Raw genomic sequence first — 23,084 nt, forward strand, 5'->3', positions numbered from 1 at the left:
CATTGCATGTTTTTCATTTTAAGGGGTATTAAAATGTTCAGGATAGGGAGGTAGATGATACAATCACAGAAAGTCTTTCTCCAGCACGTGATGATAAAAGTGCTTTGTATCATGATAATGCCTGTGTATTGTGCAGGAATTTCTGTTCCTTAGACAGAAATGTACCAAATACTTAATTTTCTTTTTGCTTCCCTCATCTTTCAACAGATATCTGTCTCTGGAAATGTAAAGCTAACAGTTTGACTGGGCTGATGAGTTTGGTTGCCGCATCTTGAACATTTATTTTTTCCTTATGCTCTGGCGTCTGTTATTCTTTAGCACAATCACACTGAATATCAATTAGGAGGCGGGAAGATGATTGTGGAAAACTTGGGTGAGGGGGATGAAATGCTGAGTGGTATTTCGGCCCTTTTGAGAGCTGATACATGTTTTCTCTGAACTCTTTCTGAACTTTGAAAACTCTTGAGTATTAAACTACACGTACTCTGCAGTGACAGGAGATTGTGAGATCCCGGTGGTTTGCCTTCCTCTCTCCAAAATCACAATAAATGGTCTCTTCCGCGGGCAAGAAGACAAGACAAGCGGTCAGTGCCAAAGTTATTTGGCAGATGGTGCTTGAGTAGTGAGCAACATCATCATTTCAAGCGTGAGGCACATAATGGATGTCTACCGGCCGGGCGGATGAGACCCCCAGTGTTACATGCTTCCGTCTCCCATCCTGCAAGATGCTGCCATCTGTCATGACACTGAGCCAGGCCTCACTTAAATAAATAAATAAACTGATCCATTTCCTCCTTCTTTCCAAAGCTCTTGCCATCTCTGGGTTAAATAAAAGCCATGTGTACATACGCTATGTGTGGCCGTATGTATGTAATATATGTGAGGGAGGGGAGACTATAGGTACAAATACAAGAAATGCACCTTTAGGTTCTCTTAGTTGGGACAGACGATGCTAATGCATGGTGAACAGTTTCAGGAAAATGCTGTGTACTGTTGTAAGTGCACTGTACACCAAGGGCAAACAGTAATGGCTCGTTGTGAATTAACTGCCTCTTTCTCTCTCTTTCGGCAGAGTGTGACAAGCTGAGGCGGGATGGCTACCGAAGCTCGCAGTATTACTCTCAGGGCCCCACCTTCTCCTCGTCCTCCAGCGCAATCTGTGGAAGTTACCAGGATGATTATGAAGAAATTGAACAAAAGGTAATGGTGCTGGAAAGAATACGTGCTTGGTGCAGTTTAATTGCCTGCCATAACATTGTTCAAATAAGGTATGATTTTTAGAAGGTTGTAAAGATGCTTATTCTTTTGAATTACAGTGATATTGGGTCGATTGACTTCCGTAGTCTCTTAAAAACCTCAGTTCTACCCATGCATTTATATAAAGTTCCCACTGCCACAATAAAGGTGTGAAAGCCAGGAGGAGCTTGGTGATGTTCTGCAAGGAAGACCGCAGGAAGGGTAGCTGTTTTGAATCTGTGAAGTATTTCCATTCAGGCAGCAGGAAGAGCTATTAACCAGCCATCAGTGCACTAGCATTGTAACGGGGACATGTGCGCGCTTTGAATTGCTAATACAGGCAGTTACTGGGTTTCATTAGGTAGGCGCTTTGTCCTAATGCATCGCAACTGTTGGCGCAAAGGCATCCAGAAGATTGAAAGATTGCCCACTAAACTGGGTTTATCAGCTTTCTTTCAGTCTGCTTCATGGTTTTAGCATTTACATGTGCATGTTTATGTTTTTGTGTTTATGTATCTCAACTCCGTGCATGCTTAGCTTAGAATCTAGAAATTAAACAAATAAAGGAAGAGAAGGGAAAGTTCAGCACAAGTCCTGAGAAGGTTGTGAAGACATATTGTTATATACATCAGTTTATATGTGTTTCAATTACAGAACTAGTAAGTTGCATTAATGTTGTAAAGAAAGAACAGGCATTTTGCTCCTCTGTCCTGACCTTACCCTGTTGTGCCCGTGGACTCTGAAAGGGAAGCTAATTTTGGCCTTGCGGGGTAGGACATTACTGCGGGGGTGGACACTAAGGTTCACTGGAGCCTGGCTGTCCACGCCTGAAATGCTGGAGCTCCTGGGGTTTTCGAGATAGATATTCTAGAATACTTTGCCACAAAATACTGTTGCTTAGGGAGTGGGAGGATATCCTTGACTGTAACGGTTTAATTTCTTTGAATCATTACTAAACCGTGTGTGCCTCCGTAGCACGGACCAAGTAACTCTTCCTATACAAAGTGTGCAAATCCTAATAACTCACTTTAAAGGGTACACTGTTTTCAGTTCTGTCCTCTGTGGTTTTTAATCACATAATAAAAGGTGTTGTGGAATATGTACAGTCTCTCAGACAGGTGGTGATTGCATTATATCTGTGTGTTGGCAGGGAATGTTAGAGCATCTTGTTTAGCTGCGTGTGGTATGTACTGGCAGTGAGAAGAGAATGTAAAGCACACTCATACTGTGGAATGCATTATAATGGTAATTTGCAAAACCGTACTGAAATCAGTGAAATTATGGTTTCCACTGGGGGAAGTATTAACACATTGTTTGTTGCTATTAATGTACTGCATGTATATGCATACATAGCAGTATCAACTGGTCTTACCCAGTGCGGTGCCGCATATGACCATCTGCACATGTAAAACTAATGCAAAATTTTAGAAATACAAATACACTTTTTTTAACAATTTGAATGAGAGCGTATAAGCATGGATGAGGCCTCTTAGAGACTAAGAGCTTTCATCCTTGGTTAAGAGTTTTTTTGAGCGTTAACATGTTACTAACAATTTCTGTGCTTGTGAAAAAATTGATGCAACTAATTATGCTTCAAGGATAGGCTAGCACTTCCATTTCAAACTGGAACTGGTTCCTCCAAATATTTTTAGCTGAAAGGATGATTCAGAGCTGTGGAGAAAGATAGTTGCCAAATTGACAGTCTTGGATGTTAGTGATTATCTCAGAACCTTAATCTTAAACCTGCCACTCTTATTTGGAGCTTAGAGAGTCATTAATCCCTTGTAAAAGGTAGCATGAGTCTCCCTTCATATTGTACAACTGAGTGTTTAGTGGTGTCCTTTGGCTAGTATCTTTTTTCAGTTGACATTTTTGTAACAGCCTACAATTTTACTCTTTTCTTTAAGTGAAGGCTTACCACAATAGATCTCTGAACTTGAATTACAATCTTGCTGGTGAAGTGCCAAATAGTTCCAGTAAGTCTTATGCCTTGAGCGAGTCGTATTTCAGCTGTCAGAAGAGTTCTTCAGTGACAGTGTGGAACTGGGGTCACCAAAATCCCGTGATTCAAAATGTGAACTCCTCACCACTAGATGAAAGCTTTGTAGCCTATTCAAAGCAAAAAACCCCAGCATTTAAATTCTGTACATGCAGTACTCAATAGTTGAAATTTGAGAGCAGCAGAATAATGATGGATGGATGAATAGCTGTTTACTGTTCAGAAATTTGCTTCTAAGCTGACATAATTGCCAACTTGCAGAAAAAACTGTATTTTGCTGCATGGTGATTTCACAAAGGAAGACGTCTTTTCCTACTCTTTTTAATTTGCCTTTTAAAAAAAGTGTAGCCAGATACTGCACTTGTCTGTCTTCGTTGGAGACATAATATGAAACCATGGGTAGGTGATGTGAGAGGAGATCTCAATCCACAAACATTCTCAGGTTTTGTGGAGATGGATGTCTGTCACCAGAGGGTAATATTCATACCACAAAGCACATGGTTCAGCGTGAGTCTTAGAAAACGTCTAAGATAAGCAGAACATTTGAAATTCCAAAGGAAGACCGCTAGGGATAAGCAGCCAAGTTAGCCCAACTCAAAAATAAACAAAGAAAATTACAAAACACAGAAAGCCGAAGTTCCAGAATGGTAGTTGATATAAAATGAAGTTCTTGGAACTACCCTTTTACTCTTAACATTGATTCTTACGAGTTACATTAATGGAGCACAGGCCAAGCCCCACTGCAGTACCGATCCTAATGGAGTTTGGTGGAGATTAAATTGGTTTATCTGGATTTCGCATCTCAGTAGTGTGAGCAGCGTCCTTCTTTCTGATCTCTTGCATACCACTCTTGGTGATGCGACTTGGGAGCTATTCCTGTCCTTCAGTATTGCTCTGTTTTCCCAGTGTCAAAGATAGATTGAGATGCCCCTTTCAAACTCTGTTTCCCCTTATGTTCTGAAATGTATACACTGTGTGTATTAAATGTATTTGTCTTCTGTGTGTTTTTTTCTCGTTCTTTCTTCTTTCCCTTTTTATCACTCATTCTCTTTGTTTCTTTTTGTCTCGCTGGACAGTCTAGTCTGTTAGACTGCATCTCTCAGTCTTGCATTAGCGCCTGCTGTAACTTGGGTCCATGGAGCAACAAGGTACCTTGCCCACGAGTGGGACCATCCAGCTGCAGTATCTGCAGCTTGATGTTACTTGTAGCATTTAGCACTTATGCAGTCGTGTTCTGCTCTTAGCCTCCAGTCGTTACCTGCTTCTGTTTTCCTTTTAAAAATAAAACCCACCAACTGCTCAACAGAAGAATGTTGTGCCAGGTTTGTTTCCTTTATTTTTCCTCATTACTCCTTTTTGTCGGCAGTCCAATATCTGCTGTTTACTTGGTTCACTGAAATGTTTTAAATCCTTTTTGTCTGTTAACATTTGTCTCCTTTGAAGCCCCTCCCCCAGTGAACACTGTGTTTAATATAATTGGCTGCTTCACTCGTTTTTAATCAGCCAAGGAAAACCTTTACTAATTTGGAGTAATGTATTTTTCTTAAATGATGAATGTGAGCTACAGAGAGGACTTGCTCCCAGGCATGCAGTATATCATGTCTTTATTCCGTCTATGAAAGTGTTTGCATGCAAAAAACTCATGGTATCTTTCCCCAGGTCCTGTAATTTGGGTTATGAACTTGCCTTGATACAGTCTGTTAAGCTTGGGGTGCAAAAACATTTATTTTGTTTATTCATGGGGGAAAAAAGTGCATTTTTGGCACTGTACTCAGCCAAACTTAGTTGTCTCTTCAATATCTGCAAGAGACTGTTAAGTACCTTTAGTGAAAACAAATGCATTAACTGTATCGGCTTGAGAGACTTGAGGAGGTCTAATTGAAAATTCTGCTTGGTGCTAAGAGGGGCTAAAGCAGTTGGGCCCTCCAGTCTGGAGCTGGGAACGACCGGGAGCTCTGAGGCGTGGGCTCTGGCAGAGCTGGAGATACATGTAGGTGGTGGTGGTGCCCTCAGCTGGCCACCCTGCCCCTCTGCTGCAGCTGTGGGGGGTGCTCTCGTAACCAGCACCTCTTTTAGACTACTTCGCTTTTTTTTTTTTTTAATATTGCTCCATTTACTGAGTTGAAACAGCAATACAAAGCATGAAATGCCAAAGCGTAAGCAAGTACAACAACTCTTTGAAGAAACAAAAGAGGGTAATTCTTCACTCGCCACGTACTCACGCTGTGCAATTGCTGCAAGAACTGTGGATGCTGAAAGTTTGCATGGGTCCAGAAAGCAACTGGGTAAATGCTTGTGGGGGGGAGGACTCCATCCAGTGCTGAGAGAATATTCAGGAGAAGATATCCACTATATGCATCCTCTGATTTAATTTCACCTGCGTATCACTGATTGGCCATTATCATAAGGCAGATACTAGGCAGCCTTTTAGAGCTCTGAACTGATACAGTACAGCTCTTCTTATTTTTTCAATCCCATTGCAACAGAGGAAGAAGAGAGGAACATTTCTGAAGTGCTGGTTAAGGTGATAACTTGCTTGATGGTCAGTAATTTCTGCCAACAACAACAACAAAAATTCCATCCTTACTGAGACAGTGAAGGCTATGAAGTGAAGGATTTAGTAGAATAGCAAAGCTGGCTAATGCAGCTGAAGATCTGTGTTTAGAAGTACTAAAAGGGAATATTCTACAAAAACTGGGGGGACTAGACTGGGGACCTTGGTCTGAGGACACAGACTAGAGCAAGACATGACTAATTCAGCTTAAGTGTAAATTCATGTAAATGTGTCATGTGGCAGCGTTCCATAACACAGTGTGAAACCTGATGGGTTGAAGCAGGCACATAAAGTGACATTCTCAATTAACCAAGAAAGAGGAATGTAAAGGTTTGGGAGTTGAGTTTTTTTCCTGTGCTGTTGTTTGTCTCGATCCCTTTGCGTTGGGTAAAAGAGCACTTGAAGGCATCAAACCTAGTAAAAGGCTGGAGAAGAAGTAGGACATTGGCAAATAGTAATAGATAGCTGAATTGGTATGGCTTCTGTCTGCAGCACTGATATTCCCCCCCCCCCCCCCCCCTTAATTTTGTTCTTCTGAAAAATTGTAATTTTTGAAGTGACTGCAGTAGACAGGTACAAGACATGACTATAAGTTTGAAATTCCTTTGCTGAAAGGTAAAATTTGTAAGGATTGAATTTTCTTCCCGGAGGTGCATCTTTTTTCAGACAATGTAGTATAAACCTCTGGAATATAAAAGGATTAAGAATAAACAGGGTATTTAGTAGAGCGGGCTGGGAGATACTCAGCAGATACTCACTCGTCATCTGGGACCTCTCAAATACCATGAATATGCTGAGAAGGTGAAACCCTTTTGTTGTATCTCAGCGGCTGAGTGGGCCGGGGGACAGTGTGTCAACAAGGCAATGGCAAGGCTCTGGCTTACTGAGCCGTGTAGCTTGTCTATAGGGTATTTATAGGCCATTTCTCTTCTGGATTCTCATTTTAACTCCCATTTGAAAGTTCATGCTTTTTCTCCTCTAATGCATGTTTGTGGAAACACTGCAAGGTCTGAAGCTGTTGCTTTCACATCTCATCCCACCTTTCACTCTTCCCTGGTCCATTAAGAAGGATGGATTTCAACGAATTTTCCTGAGGAGATGAGTCTAACATCCCGTTGCACAGAAATTTGGCCATTTAAGTCTAGCAATAAAGTTACCATGAATCAGAGACGCTTTAAAAATGGGACAGGTGCTTTCTATTCTATTATGAACATAGTGTTTATGATCAGCTTTGCTAAGCAGGTACGTGATCTCAAAGTACTGCCTAGTTCATTTCTGTTTCTGATATAGCAGACCTTATTTGAGAAGAGTTTCGTATTTTACAGCAGCAATTCACTGCATCTTCCAGCACGCTTCTGTGTTGTAAATCTGGGAATGTTTGCTAAAAATATGTAAATCCCTATTTTGATCCTGATTATAGAGGTAAATAATTTCTATGTGAAGAAGGCTGAAGGCTGAGCTGCTGTTTTCCTCTATATACAATAAAGTTGTATATGCCTTGGTCATGCCCATTAAAGGTATCTTCACATCAAAAAAATGCTATACCGCTATCATTGTGAGTACTTTGGAAGAAAGAATGTAAGTAGAGACAATCATGCTTCTCCAGGAACCGTGGTAAGTGTACTTGCAGATGAAACGTGGACGTTTCTTCCTACACCCAAAACTGCCCGCAACTCATTACTGAATTATTTTGTAGAAGTACACACCACTGTTGTATGGCAGAAAATCGTTCTTACCGACATGGTGCTTTGACCTCAACTGCATGATTGGGTTTTTAGTTGCTTGTCATTCGTTATTTGCTCACTGGGCTGATCAATTTCTGTCCATCTGTCACCAATTTTCTCAACTTTTATTTCTGCAGAATTTGTGATTGCTGCTCCACATTTGTTTGGATAAATAGGATCCCCTTGTAGTAGATGCTTTAGTTCTTCAGTTATTCTGTCGATTTGTATACTGTAACGGAAAATGAGTTCTGCTTGGTTTGGGTAATTTCCTTGGAAAGGAAGGGTGGCTTTGTAACCAATATCTCTGCCACTTGACATATTGGAGTAGCCTCTGGTGATTGCTGTATGACAGCTGAGACCTGGCACTGCAGTACAGTCCGAGTGTGACAGATATTGATGCTGACAGTATCGCCCAGGCAGAATATCCGAAGGTTGGCGGAGCTCATCCTCACCCCAAGCAAACTGCAGAACCAAGCTTGAAGCGTCTCCCTTGGTGCCTCAGTGCAGACAGGAGAAAAGCTCACTGTAAAATGGGGAAAGCGATATTTCTCTGCCTTGCCCCTGACTGCTCCTTGAGGTACGCACACAGGTGCCCTCTGTGGTGCTGGGGTAGCATCCCCATGCGGCGTTCCTTACAAACCCTTTCTGTCTCTCAGCTGTTTTTAAACCTAATTGGAGGGAAGCATGGCCTGGAGGCAGCTTTCCCCTCTGCAATGGCACTTCTTTCCCAAATTGCTTGAGTTAATGAAGGTTTTTATGAGTTTGAGTGATTTGAGGTGGGGAAGTCTTTGTGTTTGTGTGTAAGTATGTATACATATGTGTGCCTGCACTATACATGTATGTAAACAGTGTATGTACACACACTCATAAAAAGATGAGCATTCACATTGTATTTTTATAGAAATGGTTTTAGTGCCTTCTAAAAACAATGCAGGCCTGAAGGAATATTGGTGTCTCCGAGAAGCTTATATTGAAAGAGTTTCTGGGGCTTTCACAGGGCTGAGCCCTTTCCTACAGAGCAGCATCTATCCCATTCACAGCCTCTCGAGTAAAGAAATGCAAGACTGACAGAAATGGATTATTTCCTCAAAGAAAAGACCCCGTGTTTTAAAGTGTGGTTCCAAACTGCAGGATGACACTAGTAATAATTTCATTGCCTGAAATGTTTTTTTGTTACTACCTGAAGAGATTTTACTTTTCAAATCTTTTACTTTTTGCTGGGAAGTTGCTTTTATTTTTATTTTTTATTAGATAAGATGTTGGGCCATGTCCTAAAGGATGTAGAGTCGAAGCATAGTAGAATAAATAAATGGTTATTTATTTATAAACAGTGGGAACTTCTCATGGTAACAGGAAGAAAATTAAAATCAGAAATGATAAACAGTGGTTGCGGCACCGTGTCTGGGCATGTCTTTTGTTACAGCGCTCAGCTTCAAGAGAAAACAGATCACTTAGACCAAAAACCCATAATAATGAAAAAAATCCATCTGTTATAAATAGCTATGAAGTTTCTTTCCATGCCTATGTACAGCAGCGATCCAGTGCTGATAGCCTTATTTTGGGTAGTATTCTGCACTCCAAAGGGAGAGAGGTATAAAGTGAAGGGGGGGAGGACTGTAAATCTGGTCTAGTGGTAGAGAGCAAGGTCCACCATGCCGAGCATCCCAGGCAAGTGCTCCTGAAGCAGAGGTGTCAGGAGGCTGCAGAGATCTCTGCCAGCACTGCAGCTGCCATTCAACTCCTCTTACACGGTTTTCTTCTCTTTTTTTGTTTTGCCTGGGGGCAGGAGGAGGCGAAGGTTGGTTTTTCTCCAGGTCTTCTTTCCTCTCCTGCTTCTGGGATTGCCTGGGGTGCCTTGCTGGCAGGAGCGGGGAGGAGGGAAGGCTGCTTCTCTCAGGGGTTATTTGTGAGGGTGTGTTTTGCTCTGCAAGCAATCGTGCTGAGTGTAGCAGCAATAACTTAGTAATACCATAGTGCTACCTTTTTTTTTTTTCCTAGTAAACGTACATTTTTGCATATATTTCTGTTTGTAGTGTCCTGTCTCTTCCCCAGAAGAAGAAAAGCTTATTACCATCAAAAGGCCTAAAACTCCAGTTTCAAATGAGTTATCAGATATCAACACCCAGACCAACTGGACTAAGTCACTCCCACTGCCAACGCCAGAAGAGAAAATGCGACAACAAGCACAGGCAGTCCAAACAGATGTGGTTCCTATTAATGTGACTGGTAGGCTTTTAATTTCTGTAATTACATTACGCTGATGAGGGAGGGAAGGGATAAAAGGGGATCCGTACAGTTGGATAGTATTTTGACACTCATATGCATGAATTTTAAATTACTTAGTGCACCTCTCTGTGAAAACAGTGTTTTGTGTTTAGTAGTTCATCTCCAGACTTAATGAGAAAACCATAAAATCCCTTAAAATGATCATTAATGAAGATAGTCTACACAACGTGGGCTTGAAACAGCATTAGGTATTCATGAAATACAAGAAGAGGATTGATAAATAGCTGTGTTTTGCTGTGGACTGCACTGAAGATATGTAGTGGGAAATAATGTTTTATGCAATGCTAATTGGTACTTAAGGATTTTCTTCTAGGAATTTTATGTAGGGAAGGTTATCAGGGACTTCTGTGTTCCAAAGATGAAATGTTACAAAATTCAAGAAAAAGAAGTGCTAGGGTATTATTTTTATCAGAAACAAGAGGTTTAGTTGTCCAGGTGAGTAGGGTAAGAACAGCGAAAGTTAATGGGGCTACATCTACAAGCAAGACTCTTGGTAAGACACTCAAGTTATGTGACAGTAGTCCACGTTTTCTTTTTATGAACTGTGTATTAACTCTTCATTTTGAAAATGCTCGTTAGATTTACAGTTGCAGAACTCCTATTCTGTGGAAGTTAAATTATGTTAAAGCATAATGCTGAATAGATACTTTGTGGTGTGTAAATAGAATTTCTGTGAAAGACTGAATTATCACTTCAGTTTAATAATCCCTCTTTTTCAGCACAGTATGAAGATTGTCTATTATTAGTTAATTCAAATAACTGAACGTTTGCCTGCCAAAACCAGGATGATACTCAATATCCAATTTATTTCAGATGCCATATGGCGTGCTTTGACTCCGTCCTCACTCTTGCAATCAATAGCTTGCAATGTTTGGTTTTGTTTTGAAAGTGAATTAGGTGTTCTCTTTCTCTGCATGACTACCAATAATTCTTTCACTTATATTTTTATAAACTTATATTTTAAATAGTATTATTTAATAGTATTTAAATATTTAAATAGTATAGGAGCAGTACTTCTGTGACAAACATCAGAGAGCTGTGAGAAATCAACAGGAAGTGTTTCCTTAAATAAACAGCAGAAGATATTTTAAATAAGTAGTATGAAGACAACAGAAAGTTATGAACACTCCACCTCTGTAAAATTAATAGCAGGAAAATAAATGCAAAGCCAGAATGTTACTAGGCCAGTTGGCATTATCTAGGGAATGTAGGATACAAGTGCAGAAGGCCAAGTTATGGAAACAATAGATAATCTAGCATGATCGATAAGCTTGAGCAGGGCTTAGATACTGCGACAGCAGGAACAGGGTATACTTGCAGAAACAGTAATCTGCTGTTTGATATAATGAGCCTGTGTACAGAAAATACATGGTGGAACTAAACAAAGATGGGGTAAAAGAGACCAAATAACCCTTATAGATATAACTCACTGTCGCTGGTAACATTACTGTGTTTGGATGAATTACACTTGTGACTTCAACCAGTTTAATTTGACTGGTGTAGCAAACCGTGTGTCCCTTGAATTGTTTGGTTTGCCCTTCGCAGACTCAGCAGTTCTCAACTTTTCTGATAAAAATAGTGCACGTGCATATTACACCTCACCTTTCTGGAGTGTGCTATTGAGCATTTATTCCCATATAAACATGGTAATTGGAAGGGATAGAAGGGGAGGGCAGTAAAGGAAGACTGCTGTTGCAGTATGTGGACTGGTCTCTGGGATCCACCGCTTCCTTTCCCTTGGAATGATCATTTTGCCACTGTGCAGCAAGGCAAGCGACGGTAGCAGACTATGATCCACACAACACACAAAAAAAGCTGCTGCCCTTGCTCCTCTTTAAAAAGTCACAATCTGCTCCCCTCCTCTGCCCTCCCACACGCCGAGTAATTTTATTTTGTCAAGTTCCCTATGTTACTGCATGAGGCAGGAAAAAAAAGACCAAGAATTCAGTGGAATGAACCATCACTGTTTTTTGTTTTGATTTGGATTTTTCCTTCGCTTGCTCTTTTTTCTCATTTTCCCAGAAGAGAGGTCAAAAAACTTCCATTTATTAGTCCTGGCATGAAATAAAAGGTTAACCTCCGAAGAGGCTGCTGGCGATTGACAGCGTTTTCAGCAGTGCATTAGTAATGATTATGCTACAGTGGCCTCTAACGTGGCTGTGCAACAAATGCTTCGTGAGCTCAGGTTTCGGGGCTCTTCGGTGAACAGATTGCAACTAATACAGTAGTAGTAAAAGTCCATTGGATGGCCTGAAGGTGCAGGGGCATGGCATTAGGCTGACAAGCTGCTCACTAGGCATCCAGATTTGGAAGCAGTTTCAGTCTTTGGGAGTGCCTGGGCTGAGCTTATTCTGGCCTGGAAGGGCTTGGGCTGAATTTTCAGTGGTGGCCAGTCTTTGCTTTTACATATCCTATAGGTTAAAAGATGTATAATGGTGTCTGCTCTTGTGAGTTTTCTGGAACTAACTTGCTTTCCAGATGGAGGAATCTGGTGATGGTGGAGGTGATCAGCGTCAGGCTGGATCCTACAAAACATTTAAGCATTTGCTTGCGTCCGGCTTGGCTGACTTCAGTGACATTTAAGCACATACTTAAATATTTTCAGTGGATCCAAGTAAACTAAGTAAACTGTATGAGGAATTTGTTACAGCCTGTAACAGAAGGAGAAAAGTAACCTAAAATCTGCAAAATATATTTAATGTTAACATCAATGTTTTCTAAAAAAAAAAGATGACAGGAAAGGAAAAAAGACTGAGACATTCTGATTTTGCTTGTTGGAATTTATTGAAGCTGCTACTTTGAAATTCTACAAATCTGCACAGTGGCTTTCAAAAAGCCTTTGTGTATCAAAAGCCGCTGAAGATGGATTGGTTGAGTTAGCTCATGGGTAGCTCAGGGGAAGAAGTTACTGTGGATCACATGACACAATAACATCTCCCTGTGGTCATCCTGTTTGTGCTGTCTGAGGCTTCATGTAAAAGACTCTCTCCTTGTTTGCGCCCTCTACTTACCATTTACATTTTATTCCAGGGCATTCAAAGCTGTATTTTAATTTTCTTGCAACTCACCATCTCAGGCATCGTTGTTGGCCTTTGAATGGATAAAATAATTTGGATTTTTTATAATGTGGCTAGAATTATTATTATCCTACATGGCAGGATTATCTAATGGTCCTGACCCTGACCCCGTAAGGGTCTGAAGTGCTGTCTCAATATTTTAGGACTTCTGTTGAGCCTGTGGGATCCATAGCTCTAAGTTTCACAGATCCCATGGGCTTCCTCCTCCTTTAATTTGTCCTGAGTTCAGTCAACCTGAAACTCAGATGAACTGGCACTTCCTTGTAGTTGCAACGATTCTGCTTTGCATGAGCGCAGCTCACAGAAGCACAAGGCTCCGGTCAAACAGAGTCAGAGTCTTTGTATTTACAATATGGTGAATTAAACTGCTACATTTTTTCCTTGCATTTTCACAAGTCCACATGCTACACTTTAATGTATGACTGTATCTTTAACTGTTATAGAGGTAATAAGGTTTTCTACGCTATTTGCATGACACACATCATACTGATGTGTAGTCAGTCAGGGGTAATATTTATGACATATTAGTTACTATGCATTAATCACTTTTTAGAGGTAAATAATTTGGTCATATAGTTTCAAAAAAGTGTACAAGGTTAAAACGTATACACGCATAATCGTTTTTTTGGCATTTAACTTTTAAATGGGTGATCTAAAGGACACTTGGCAGTGCTTTAAAATGCTTTAACTTCTAAAAAGGCAACTTAGGTGTGAGGTGAGGGCGGTGGTGGTTAGATTTTTAGAAGTGGCAGAGAATTAACTTGGCTGACAATCTACAGGGCAAGTTTTATTTTGCTACAAGTAAAATGGCCAAATTATAATCCTCTAAACAGAAGTGAATTCCCAAAGAAAAGCTGCTCAACCTTAATGGTAGTGTTGCTTCTGGGTCCCATTATGATACAGCACATGGTCATCATAAGGCTTTGTCTGGCAACGTGCACTTACACACACATTTCTTCAGCTCTTGCCCTTGTATATTTTTATAATAATCTATAAAGTTTCAATTTTAAGCAGCTTCCACTCTGGCTGAAATATTTATGAGACCACAAGATCAGTTTGATCTCTGCATGCTCCATAGTACTTATTTATATTCATGTTAAAAGATCATCACCAGAAATGTGGTACACTTGACAGGTTCAGAGCAACTTGGAATGAAAAAGAAGCATCTCGTGTGATTTAATGATGGAGCTGTGCAAAGAAGTTGTAATAGCTGTTGCCAATAGCAATGTCTGTTCTGTATAAACCATCGTGATCTTTTATTTTCATGAGCAGATTTGCTTTTTCTGCAGCTCATTACTTTAAAAAAACCCAAAAACCAACACACGAAACAAAACACAAAAAAACCACAAAGGGACAAATTCAAGCAAGGATTCTGATCACTTGTAGAATTAGAGCTGCTCTTAGCAGATCTGAACTGGGCTCAGGAAGTCAAAATTCCTTTTAAAGCCTGCAGTACTGTGTAACAGATTTTTGTGTCTAAAGCCTTACTGTGACGATATGCTGTATCTTCCTTCAGTGTAAACCTTCATGGTAGGACCAAGCTAACATCATTTATTAATGCCTTTTTTTCCATTTCTACAAGAAAACTAGTGGAAGAAAGTGCATGATGTCAGCGTGCTTGGAAGTAATGTTGCTTTGCTTGTTCTACCATGTATTAGGGGAGAATTTCGACCGCCAAGCCAGCATTCGGCGGTCTCTAATTTACACAGACACGGTGGTAAGACGGCCGAAGAAAGTCAAAAGGAGAAAGACTATTACAGGAATCCCTGACAACATACAAAAGGAGCTAGGTATGGCTCATCAGAACTGTATTCCATCCATTGTTCATTGTCACTGCTTATCATTACTCAATTAATAACATTATCAGTGCTCATGAAACCAATACAGTCTGATAGCCTGTTACAGTTCCAAATACGTGTGTGCCTCCTTGCCACCTTGTGCATCTGGAAATAAGGGCCTTTTATCTGGTGACTTCCATCTGTTCAAGGGAACAAGGTATTTTGAAAATGGTGTAACTGTGCAATGGAAATCTGCAGGGATGTGAGGTTTCTGGTCTTTAATGCTTTCGTGGAGATTTGGTCCACTCCACCGGGATGTTCACTGAAGCAGAACTGAAGTGGGCAGGTGTTTTGGCTTGCAAATAATTACTCAGTGGAATACAACAATTCATGGATGCCTTCCCAAATCTGTAGAGTTGCATCAACAGTGTAAAACCTGTGTATTTTCCAGACCCCTTTAGTATCAGTGTTATTTGGTTGAAAGTAATTTACATGAGGTCATCAGCTATTGCATATATTCTGAAGGAAAAATGTCTGCTCAGTGGCATTTACACTACCTCAGACTGTCCTCTTTCACAGTTAGTAGCATACATGATGTGCAAAGCTGATGAAGCAATCTGAATTTTGGCATGCCTTTCAGACACTTTTTGCAGAACTCTTTGATTTAAATCTGGTCATTCTTACTGATTTTTAAAAAAGATGTTTCAGTTTTTCCCAAATGACAACTTCACAGATAAAATTATGCTCCCCCTCCCTTTGTTGCGGTAAAGGAAGAATGTCCTTGAAAATAGCTGGCAGAACATAATCTAGGTACTTTACATGTGGAATCATCTCGTATATTGATGATTTCAGTAAGATTTACTACCTTGCATTTTGCATCTCTTTTAGTTATGTTTTCAGTTCTTGGTTCTTTGTCTGAATTTTTCAGAAACAGAAGCAAATATATGTAACTTGTCTGGATCAGCTTGAAATGAGATAGAGGCTCAGCTGTAGAGAAAGCCAAGAAATGAGCAAGTATGTGAAGAGCAGTTTGTGAGCGGAACTGTGCTCCTTTAGCATCTATAATGAAACGGTGCCCTGCCGTGCGAATCCTCTGCCTCATGAAATAAAATCCACTTGCCCTAACCTTTTTAGGGCAGCTGCAGTGAGGCAGCTTTGAATTTCATTACCTTTGGGTCTTACATAATGATTTTATGTCTAACTGCTGCTCAGAGATTTGTCCAAAGCTACCAGGTGTCTTTCTCCATCTCTTCTTGTGGGAAGGATGCTGTTTTGTGCCTGCTGTTTTGTCCCTTCCTCCCTCTTCACTGTCCACGGTGGGTGTTGCCACCTGGCAGGAGACACTTTCCAGACCTGGAGTCCTCCTGAAGCTCAAAATTTGAATTTGATAATTCCTAAGAGAGAATGACACATTTATCAATTTGCAGTCAAATGTGAGCAAGCTCGAGAGTTAAATAAAACAGATTTGTTCTAACCAAACAAAGATCAAAGCTGGAAACAAAGCTACATAAAACTTAATATTGAATTATTCTCAACAAAAGTTTCCCATCTCTTGTTTTACGTCTGTCTGAGGCTGATCCCTCAGTTACCGTGTTTACAGTGGGTTTGAGGAATAGCAGAGACAACCCTTATGCTCTCTCATTTGTTAAGGGAGGATAGATTTTACATTCCCTTCTTCCATTCTAAACTAAATTGCTTTGCTCTTTGTGTAGAGCTGAGATGAAATGACTTGTGCTCCTTGAAAACGCTTGTGCTGCTTAACACTTAAACTGTTCATTTTCAGACTTGTTGCAGTGGTCTTGAGTGTAGCGTGATATTTTGAAGACAACACACACACCAAGGTCATAGTTTTCGACAGAGATTATTTTTAACACATGTAGGACCTATCTCGAGGGCAGATAGCAGAGAAAAGCAGAGCAAAGCAGAATGTTTTGTTCCACGCTACCGTTTGTCGCTTGCTGGGGTTCCCAACACTCTTTCAGGGATGTGGGTTTTGAAATGGGTGACAGCAGTACTGGGGTGGACGTGCGGAGAATGGTTCCTGCCGGCAGTGTGTCCAAAACTTCAAGGTTACATTTGTGACCACTTCAGACAGATGTTTAATGCTTGAAAACATGAACTGCAGTTTACCTGGTGGAATAAACTGAGAATGCAGTTGTCACCTATCTTAAAAAAAATTTTTCGATTAAAATCTTAAAAGAAGTTTGTGACTTTCACCAGTCTGTTTACTAAGCATGACAGGTTTTATGGTCTTGATCGCAGTCTTTCATCTCTGTGCTGAGCACATTTCATGTTGCACTGCTTGAAGGCTTTCCTTGGCTCCTGTTTTAAGTATCGGCAGTCTCAGGGCTGGCAGTATCTCACTGTAGGAGCACTCTCTGGATGGTTCCCTGGCCCACAACCGGCAGGCACATAGGGCTTCAGCCATCTGCCCTATGGTGGAAGTTGTCTGAGGAGCTTCATGTTGCTTCCGTGGTGGTTTGTGTGTCATCCAGGCAGCGAAATGTATGCCAGGAACACTCTCTGATGGCAGTGTCCATCCTGTTAGCGTGTTGCTTTCCATCACTAGCAACGAAGTGCACTTGAAAAGAGAACAGTTATCACTGTTTTCATCTTATAGATGGGGAAACCGAGCACACTGCAGTGAAGTGAATTCACCAGAGTCACCCACCAAGCCACTGGCAAGGCTGGGAATAAATTAAGTCTCCCCCATCCTTGTTCGGTGCTCTTTCTGCCATTTCTCCCCTGTCACTCCCCAAATATTTCTGTAGCCGTCCGTTCCCTGTTTCTTTTACACTGTCCCAAAACAAACAATGAGTTGTTTTAAAACATTCCACAGTTCATTTGATCGGAACGAGGATCCGGACTAAACTCCAAATCAAGCAATTGCATTGTGCCTATTGACATTCTCCCTGTGGTTTCAGCTGAATAAATCTCTTTGTTTCTCCCCTAAAGCATTGCTGTGAATGGCTATAATATTTACACAAAGATTAAAATCCCTTGGTACAGCAGAGTTGCTGTGCACAGGCTAAATAACCAACACATACAGCAGATTCTTGTTACCTCTTGTTTATCCTTCAGAACGAAGCAGAAACTTGAGAGAACCTCAAAGCTTCAACCAAGCTTGAACTATTTTCATTTCTTGCGTGAGAGCCTGGAAGAGCTTCTGCTGCGCCAAGCTGCTGGGGTTCTCCCCTGGCTCCTTTGGAACAAAAAAGTCCAAACAGAAGAGAAAGCCTGCGCTGATCGCGGGCCTGAGTTCAGCAGCAGTGGTACCCTCGTAGAATTTAGCTAAATGTACTCAAAGGAATCATTAACTGCACCCATGAGGCGTGTGCTGAAAGTATCTTTAAACATTCCAACTTTGGGGCATTGTAATACTGGCGTGTTTTCACAGGTGTCTTCCAGCGATGAACCAGTCTTTCTACGTAGCCTGGAAACTTCAGCATAAAAATGCTGCCTAAATAAAATGTAAGAGATGGGATTCTGAGACAGAATAAGAATATATGGGCAAGAAGACGATTCCCAAACAGAAGTTTGGTAGAAATGAGCAGCTCTCTGGGAGAAGCTGTTTGCAGGCCTTGCTCATTTCTTGGCTCTTGGTTGTCTTCAGTTCCCTTCACACGTGCCAACTCTCTGGATGAAATAAAGGCAGCAAAATACTTTCATGTTTCCATGGTCCCTTCTCTGTGTCAGTGCTCTGGGGTCTGCCTCAGACTAACTGTCTCTTTGTGAAGGTACCAGGTATCTGATTGGGAGTGTTTCTCCAGAGCTCTGCACTGATGCAGTCCCAGGCACGGATGGACAGCTTCTGGTGTCCCAGACTCCTTCCCTGTCTTACAGGAGGAGGAGGTCCCAGACCTGGGCACTGGTTCCGCCGCAGTTCATCTTCCAGATAAACATATCACAGAATCACAGAATGGTAGGAGTTGGAAGGGACCTCTGTTGTGGGTCATCTAATCCAACGCCCCTGCCAAAGCAGGGTCACCTAGAGCAGGCTGCACAGGACCTTGTCCAGGCGGGTCTTGAATATCTCCAGAGAAGGAGACTCCACAGCCTCCCTGGGCAGCCTGTTCCAGTGTTCTGTCACCCTCAGGGTGAAGAAGTTCTTCCTCATGTTCAGTGGGAACTTCCTGTGCCTCAGTTTGTGCCCATTGCCCCTTGTCCTGTTGCTGGGCACTACTGAAAAGAGCCTGGCCCCATCCTCCTGACACCCACCCTTCACATATTTATAGGCATTTATTAGGTCTCTTTGCAGCCTTCTCTTCTTCAGGCTGAACAAGCCCAGCTCCCTCAGCTTCTCCTCACAGGAGAGATGTTCCAGTCCCCTCATCATCCTCGTAGCCCTCCGCTGGACTCTCTCCAGTAGCTCTTCCATCTTTCTTGAAGTGGGGAGCCCAGAACGGGACACAGTACTCCAGATGGGGCCTCCCTAGGGCAGAGTAGAGGGGAAGGAGAACCTCCCTCGACCTGCTGGCCACACTCTTCTTGATGCACCCCAGGATGCCATTGGCCTTCTTGGCAGCCAGGGCACACTGCTGGCTCATGGTCAACCTGTCGTCCACCAGGACACCCAGGTCCCTCTCCGCAGAGCTGCTCTCCAGCAGGTCCACCCCAAGCCTGTACTGATGCATGGGGTTGTTCCTCCCCAGGTGCAGGACCCTGCACTTGCCCTTGTTGAACCTCATCAGGTTCCTCTCTGCCCACCTTTCCAGCCTGTCCAGGTCACGTTGAATGGCAGCACAGCCACCACTCCTTCCAGTTTAGTATCATTAGCAAACTTGCTGAGGGTACATTCTAACTCTTCATCCAGATCGTTGATGAAGAAGTTGAACAAGACTGGGCCGAGTACTGACCCCTGAGGGCCACCACTAGTTACCGGCCTCCAACCAGACTCAGCGCGGCTGATGACAACCCTCTGAGTTCTGCCATTCAGCCAGTTCTCAATCCACCTCACTGACCACTCACTAAAGCAGGGGAGAGGAAACCATCTTTAAGTTTTCCACCTTATGATTTCTTCTTCTTCTGCCAAACATTTTGCTTTTCTTTAATCAAACAAAGTTTCTGTCTTCTTTTGGTTTTCAAAAAAATATTTTCTAATTTTATGCTTTCTGTGTACTTTCCTTGAATTATTGCAATATTCTTTTTTCTACCTTAAGGTGCAATTCAGGATCTTTACGGCTCTGTGGTTGCCCAGCCACTCACCCCCAATTTGCTGCTTCTCCCTTACTAACCAAAGGGTTCAGAGAGTCAGAATGACCTTATGTGCTTTTCTTCAGCTTATTCCCTGCCTCCCATTTTCAGTAGCTCACAACAAGTTGTCACCTATAGAACCTCCTGTCAGTCATCAGTCAACGTGAAGGTTGGAGGTAGACTCGGCTGCAGTGACCATGAAATGGTCGAGTTCAGGATCCTGCGTGGAGGAAGCAGGGCGATAAGCAGGATCAAAACCCTGGACCTCAGGAGGGCTGACTTTGCCCTCTTCAAGGAGCTACTGGGAGGAATCCCGTGGGCCAGGGCTCTCGAAGGCAGGGGGGTCCATGAGTGCTGGTCGCTTTTTAAACAACACTTCTTCCATGCACAGGAGCAATGCATCCCCCTGAGAAAGAAATTTAGCAAAGGAGGCAGGAGACCTGCATGGTTAAACAAGGAGCTTCTAGCGGAGATCAGGCAGAAGAGAAAGGTGCATGGCATGTGGAAAGAGGGACAGGCCACTTGGGAAGAGTACAGAAACGTAGTGAGAGCATGCAGGGATGCGACGAGGAAGGCCAAGGCTCACCTGGAATTGAAGCTGGCAAGGGATGTCAAAAACAACAAGAAGGGCTTCTTCAACTACATCAGCAGCAAAAGGAAGGCTAGGGACAACGTGGGGCCGCTGCTGAATGAGGCGGGTGTCCTGGTGACGGAGGATGCGGAGAAGGCAGAGCTACTGAATGCCTTCTTTGCTTCAGTCTTCAGTGCCAAGGCAGGCCCTCAGGAATCCCAGGCCCCGGAGGTAAGAGAAGAAGCCTACAAAGAGCACGACTTTCCCTTGGTCGAGGAGGACTGTGTGAGGGATCGCTTAAGCGATCTGGACGTCCACAAATCCATGGGCCCCGATGGAATGCACCCACGAGTGCTGAGGGAGCTGGCGGATGTCATTGCTGAGCCACTCTCCATCATCTTTGAGAGGTCCTGGAGGACAGGAGAGGTGCCCGAGGACTGGAGAAAGGCCAATGTCACTCCAATCTTCAAAAAGGGCAAGAAGGAGGACCCAGGGAACTACAGGCCGGTCAGCCTCACCTCCATCCCGGGAAAGGTGATGGAGCAGCTTATCCTGGAGGCCATCATCAAGCAAGCGGAGGAAAAGAAGGTTATCAGGAGTAGTCAGCATGGACTCACCAAGGGGAAATCATGCCTGACCAATCTGATAGCTTTCTACGATGACATGACTGGCTGGGTAGACGAAGGGAGAGCTGTGGATGTTATCTACCTTGACTTCAGCAAGGCTTTCGACACAGTCTCCCATGATATCTTCCTGGGGAAGCTGAGGAAGTGTGGGCTGGATGAGTGGTTGGTGAAGTGGATTGAGAACTGGCTGAATGGCAGAACTCAGAGGGTTGTCATCAGCGGCGCTGAGTCTAGTTGGAGGCTGGTGACAAGTGGTGTCCCTCAGGGGTCAGTACTGGGCCCAGTCTTGTTTAACTTCTTCATCAACGACCTGGATGAAGAGTTAGAATGTACCCTCAGCAAGTTTGCTGACGACACCAAACTGGGAGGAGTGGTAGATACACCAGAAGGCTGTGCTGCCATTCAGCGTGACCTGGATAGGCTGGAGAGCTGGGCAGAGAGGAACCTGATGAGGTTCAACAAGGGCAAGTGCAGGGTCCTGCACCTGGGGAGGAACAACCTCATGCACCAGTACAGGCTTGGGGTGGACCTGCTGGAGAGCAGCTCTGCGGAGAGGGACCTGGGTGTCCTGGTGGACGACAGGTTAACTATGAGCCAGCAGTGTGCCCTGGCTGCCAAGAAGGCCAATGGGATCCTGGGGTGCATCAAGAAGAGTGTGGCCAGCAGGACAAGGGAGGTTCTCCTTCCCCTCTACACTGCCCTGGTGAGGCCTCATCTGGAGTACTGTGTCCAGTTCTGGGCTCCCCAGTTCAAGAAGGATGAAGAGGTACTGGAGAGAGTCCAGCGGAGGGCTACAAGGATGGTGAGGGGACTGGAGCATCTCCACTACGAGGAAAGGTTGAGGGAACTGGGCTTGTTCAGCCTGAAAAAGAGAAGGCTGCGAGGGGACCTTATAAATGCCTACAAATATCTGAAGGGTGGGTGTCAGGAGGATGGGGCCAAGCTCTTTTCAGTGGTGCCCAGTGACAGGACAAGGGGTAATGGGCACAAACTGAGGCACAGGAAGTTCCGTCTGAACATGAGGAAGAACTTCTTCCCTCTGAGGGTGACGGAGCACTGGAACAGGCTGCCCAGGGAGGTTGTGGAGTCTCCTTCTCTGGAGATATTCAAGACCCGCCTGGACAAGGTCCTGTGCAGCCTGCTGTAGGTGACCCTGCTTCGGCGGGGGGGTTGGACTAGATGACCCACAGAGGTCCCTTCCAACCCCTACCATTCTGTGATTCTGTGATTCTGTGATCAGGATGGGTGTGACTGACACCTGAACAGTCAGTCCCTCGCGAACTTTCTTGTGGCACAGCTCGGAGCCCCTGTTGGTACCAGCTGGTGTCCCAGGTGTTGAAGCTTCTCCTTTGACATGGTGTAGAGGAAACAATTCTGTCGCAGCAACGTGGGGGCACGCACGTCCTGCTGATCTTTGGGTACTCAGCTGTTCTGTTGAAGGCTCCTCTTAATTGATATTCTTCTACAATTAGTCCCTTTGGCACTAGCAGTCATTCAAGTTATGGGTCCCACAGGTAAGATGAGTCCCAGATATCCAGTGGTCCTACAGAAATACCATGCAAATACCCAGCTGTTCAAGCCAAGTAATTCTGCATCCTGCTTGAAGTTGCAATTTTAACTGTCCTTGGAGAGAATATCTCTCAGAGTTATTGTGCTTTTTTAACTAATACTGGTTTTATACCTGTAGTTTCTCAGCATTGTACATTTCTAGCACTATTCGTCTAGAGATCAAGGTGTTACAAAATATGTATCATCTGCTTTTTGATAATGGGGGATGAAAGACAGCGATGACAGGAATAAAATCTTTACCAGAGACTGATCAGTTAGTGAGATGAACAGAATCAAGAAAACTTGAATTCCTTATATTTTCATCAAAATTTTCCCTTTCAGGGTGGCAGTGATATACGCACGGATTCAAGATACTTTTTTAGCTGGCAGTACTGAAAAGTATCACATGATTGTCTGCAATGTTTTTCTCCCCTCTGAGAGATGACAGATGCTTCATGGAGCACAGTGAAAATTCCTTAAAATTATTGTAAG

The 23,084-nt window shown here is 43.1% G+C and overlaps 1 protein-coding gene across 9 annotated transcripts in view; it reads left to right on the forward strand.

Annotated features, from left to right (window-relative positions):
* The window catches only part of NHSL1 (NHS like 1), a 186,254-nt gene that overhangs the window by 142,964 nt on the left and 20,206 nt on the right, over positions 1–23,084 (forward strand). For 6 of the 9 annotated variants that reach the window (XM_075413943.1, XM_075413942.1, XM_075413949.1 and 3 more), the window contains exons 3-5: positions 1,073–1,200; positions 9,547–9,739; positions 14,535–14,666. In XM_075413943.1, coding sequence (XP_075270058.1) covers positions 1,073–1,200; positions 9,547–9,739; positions 14,535–14,666 — 453 coding nt within the window. The remainder of the gene's footprint in view (positions 1–1,072; positions 1,201–9,546; positions 9,740–14,534; positions 14,667–23,084) is intronic. The other 3 variants (XM_075413945.1, XM_075413944.1, XM_009931947.2) reach the window with 1 other exon arrangement.

This window comes from Opisthocomus hoazin, chromosome 2 (assembly GCF_030867145.1).
Source record: "Opisthocomus hoazin isolate bOpiHoa1 chromosome 2, bOpiHoa1.hap1, whole genome shotgun sequence".
NCBI lineage: Eukaryota > Metazoa > Chordata > Aves > Opisthocomiformes > Opisthocomidae > Opisthocomus > Opisthocomus hoazin.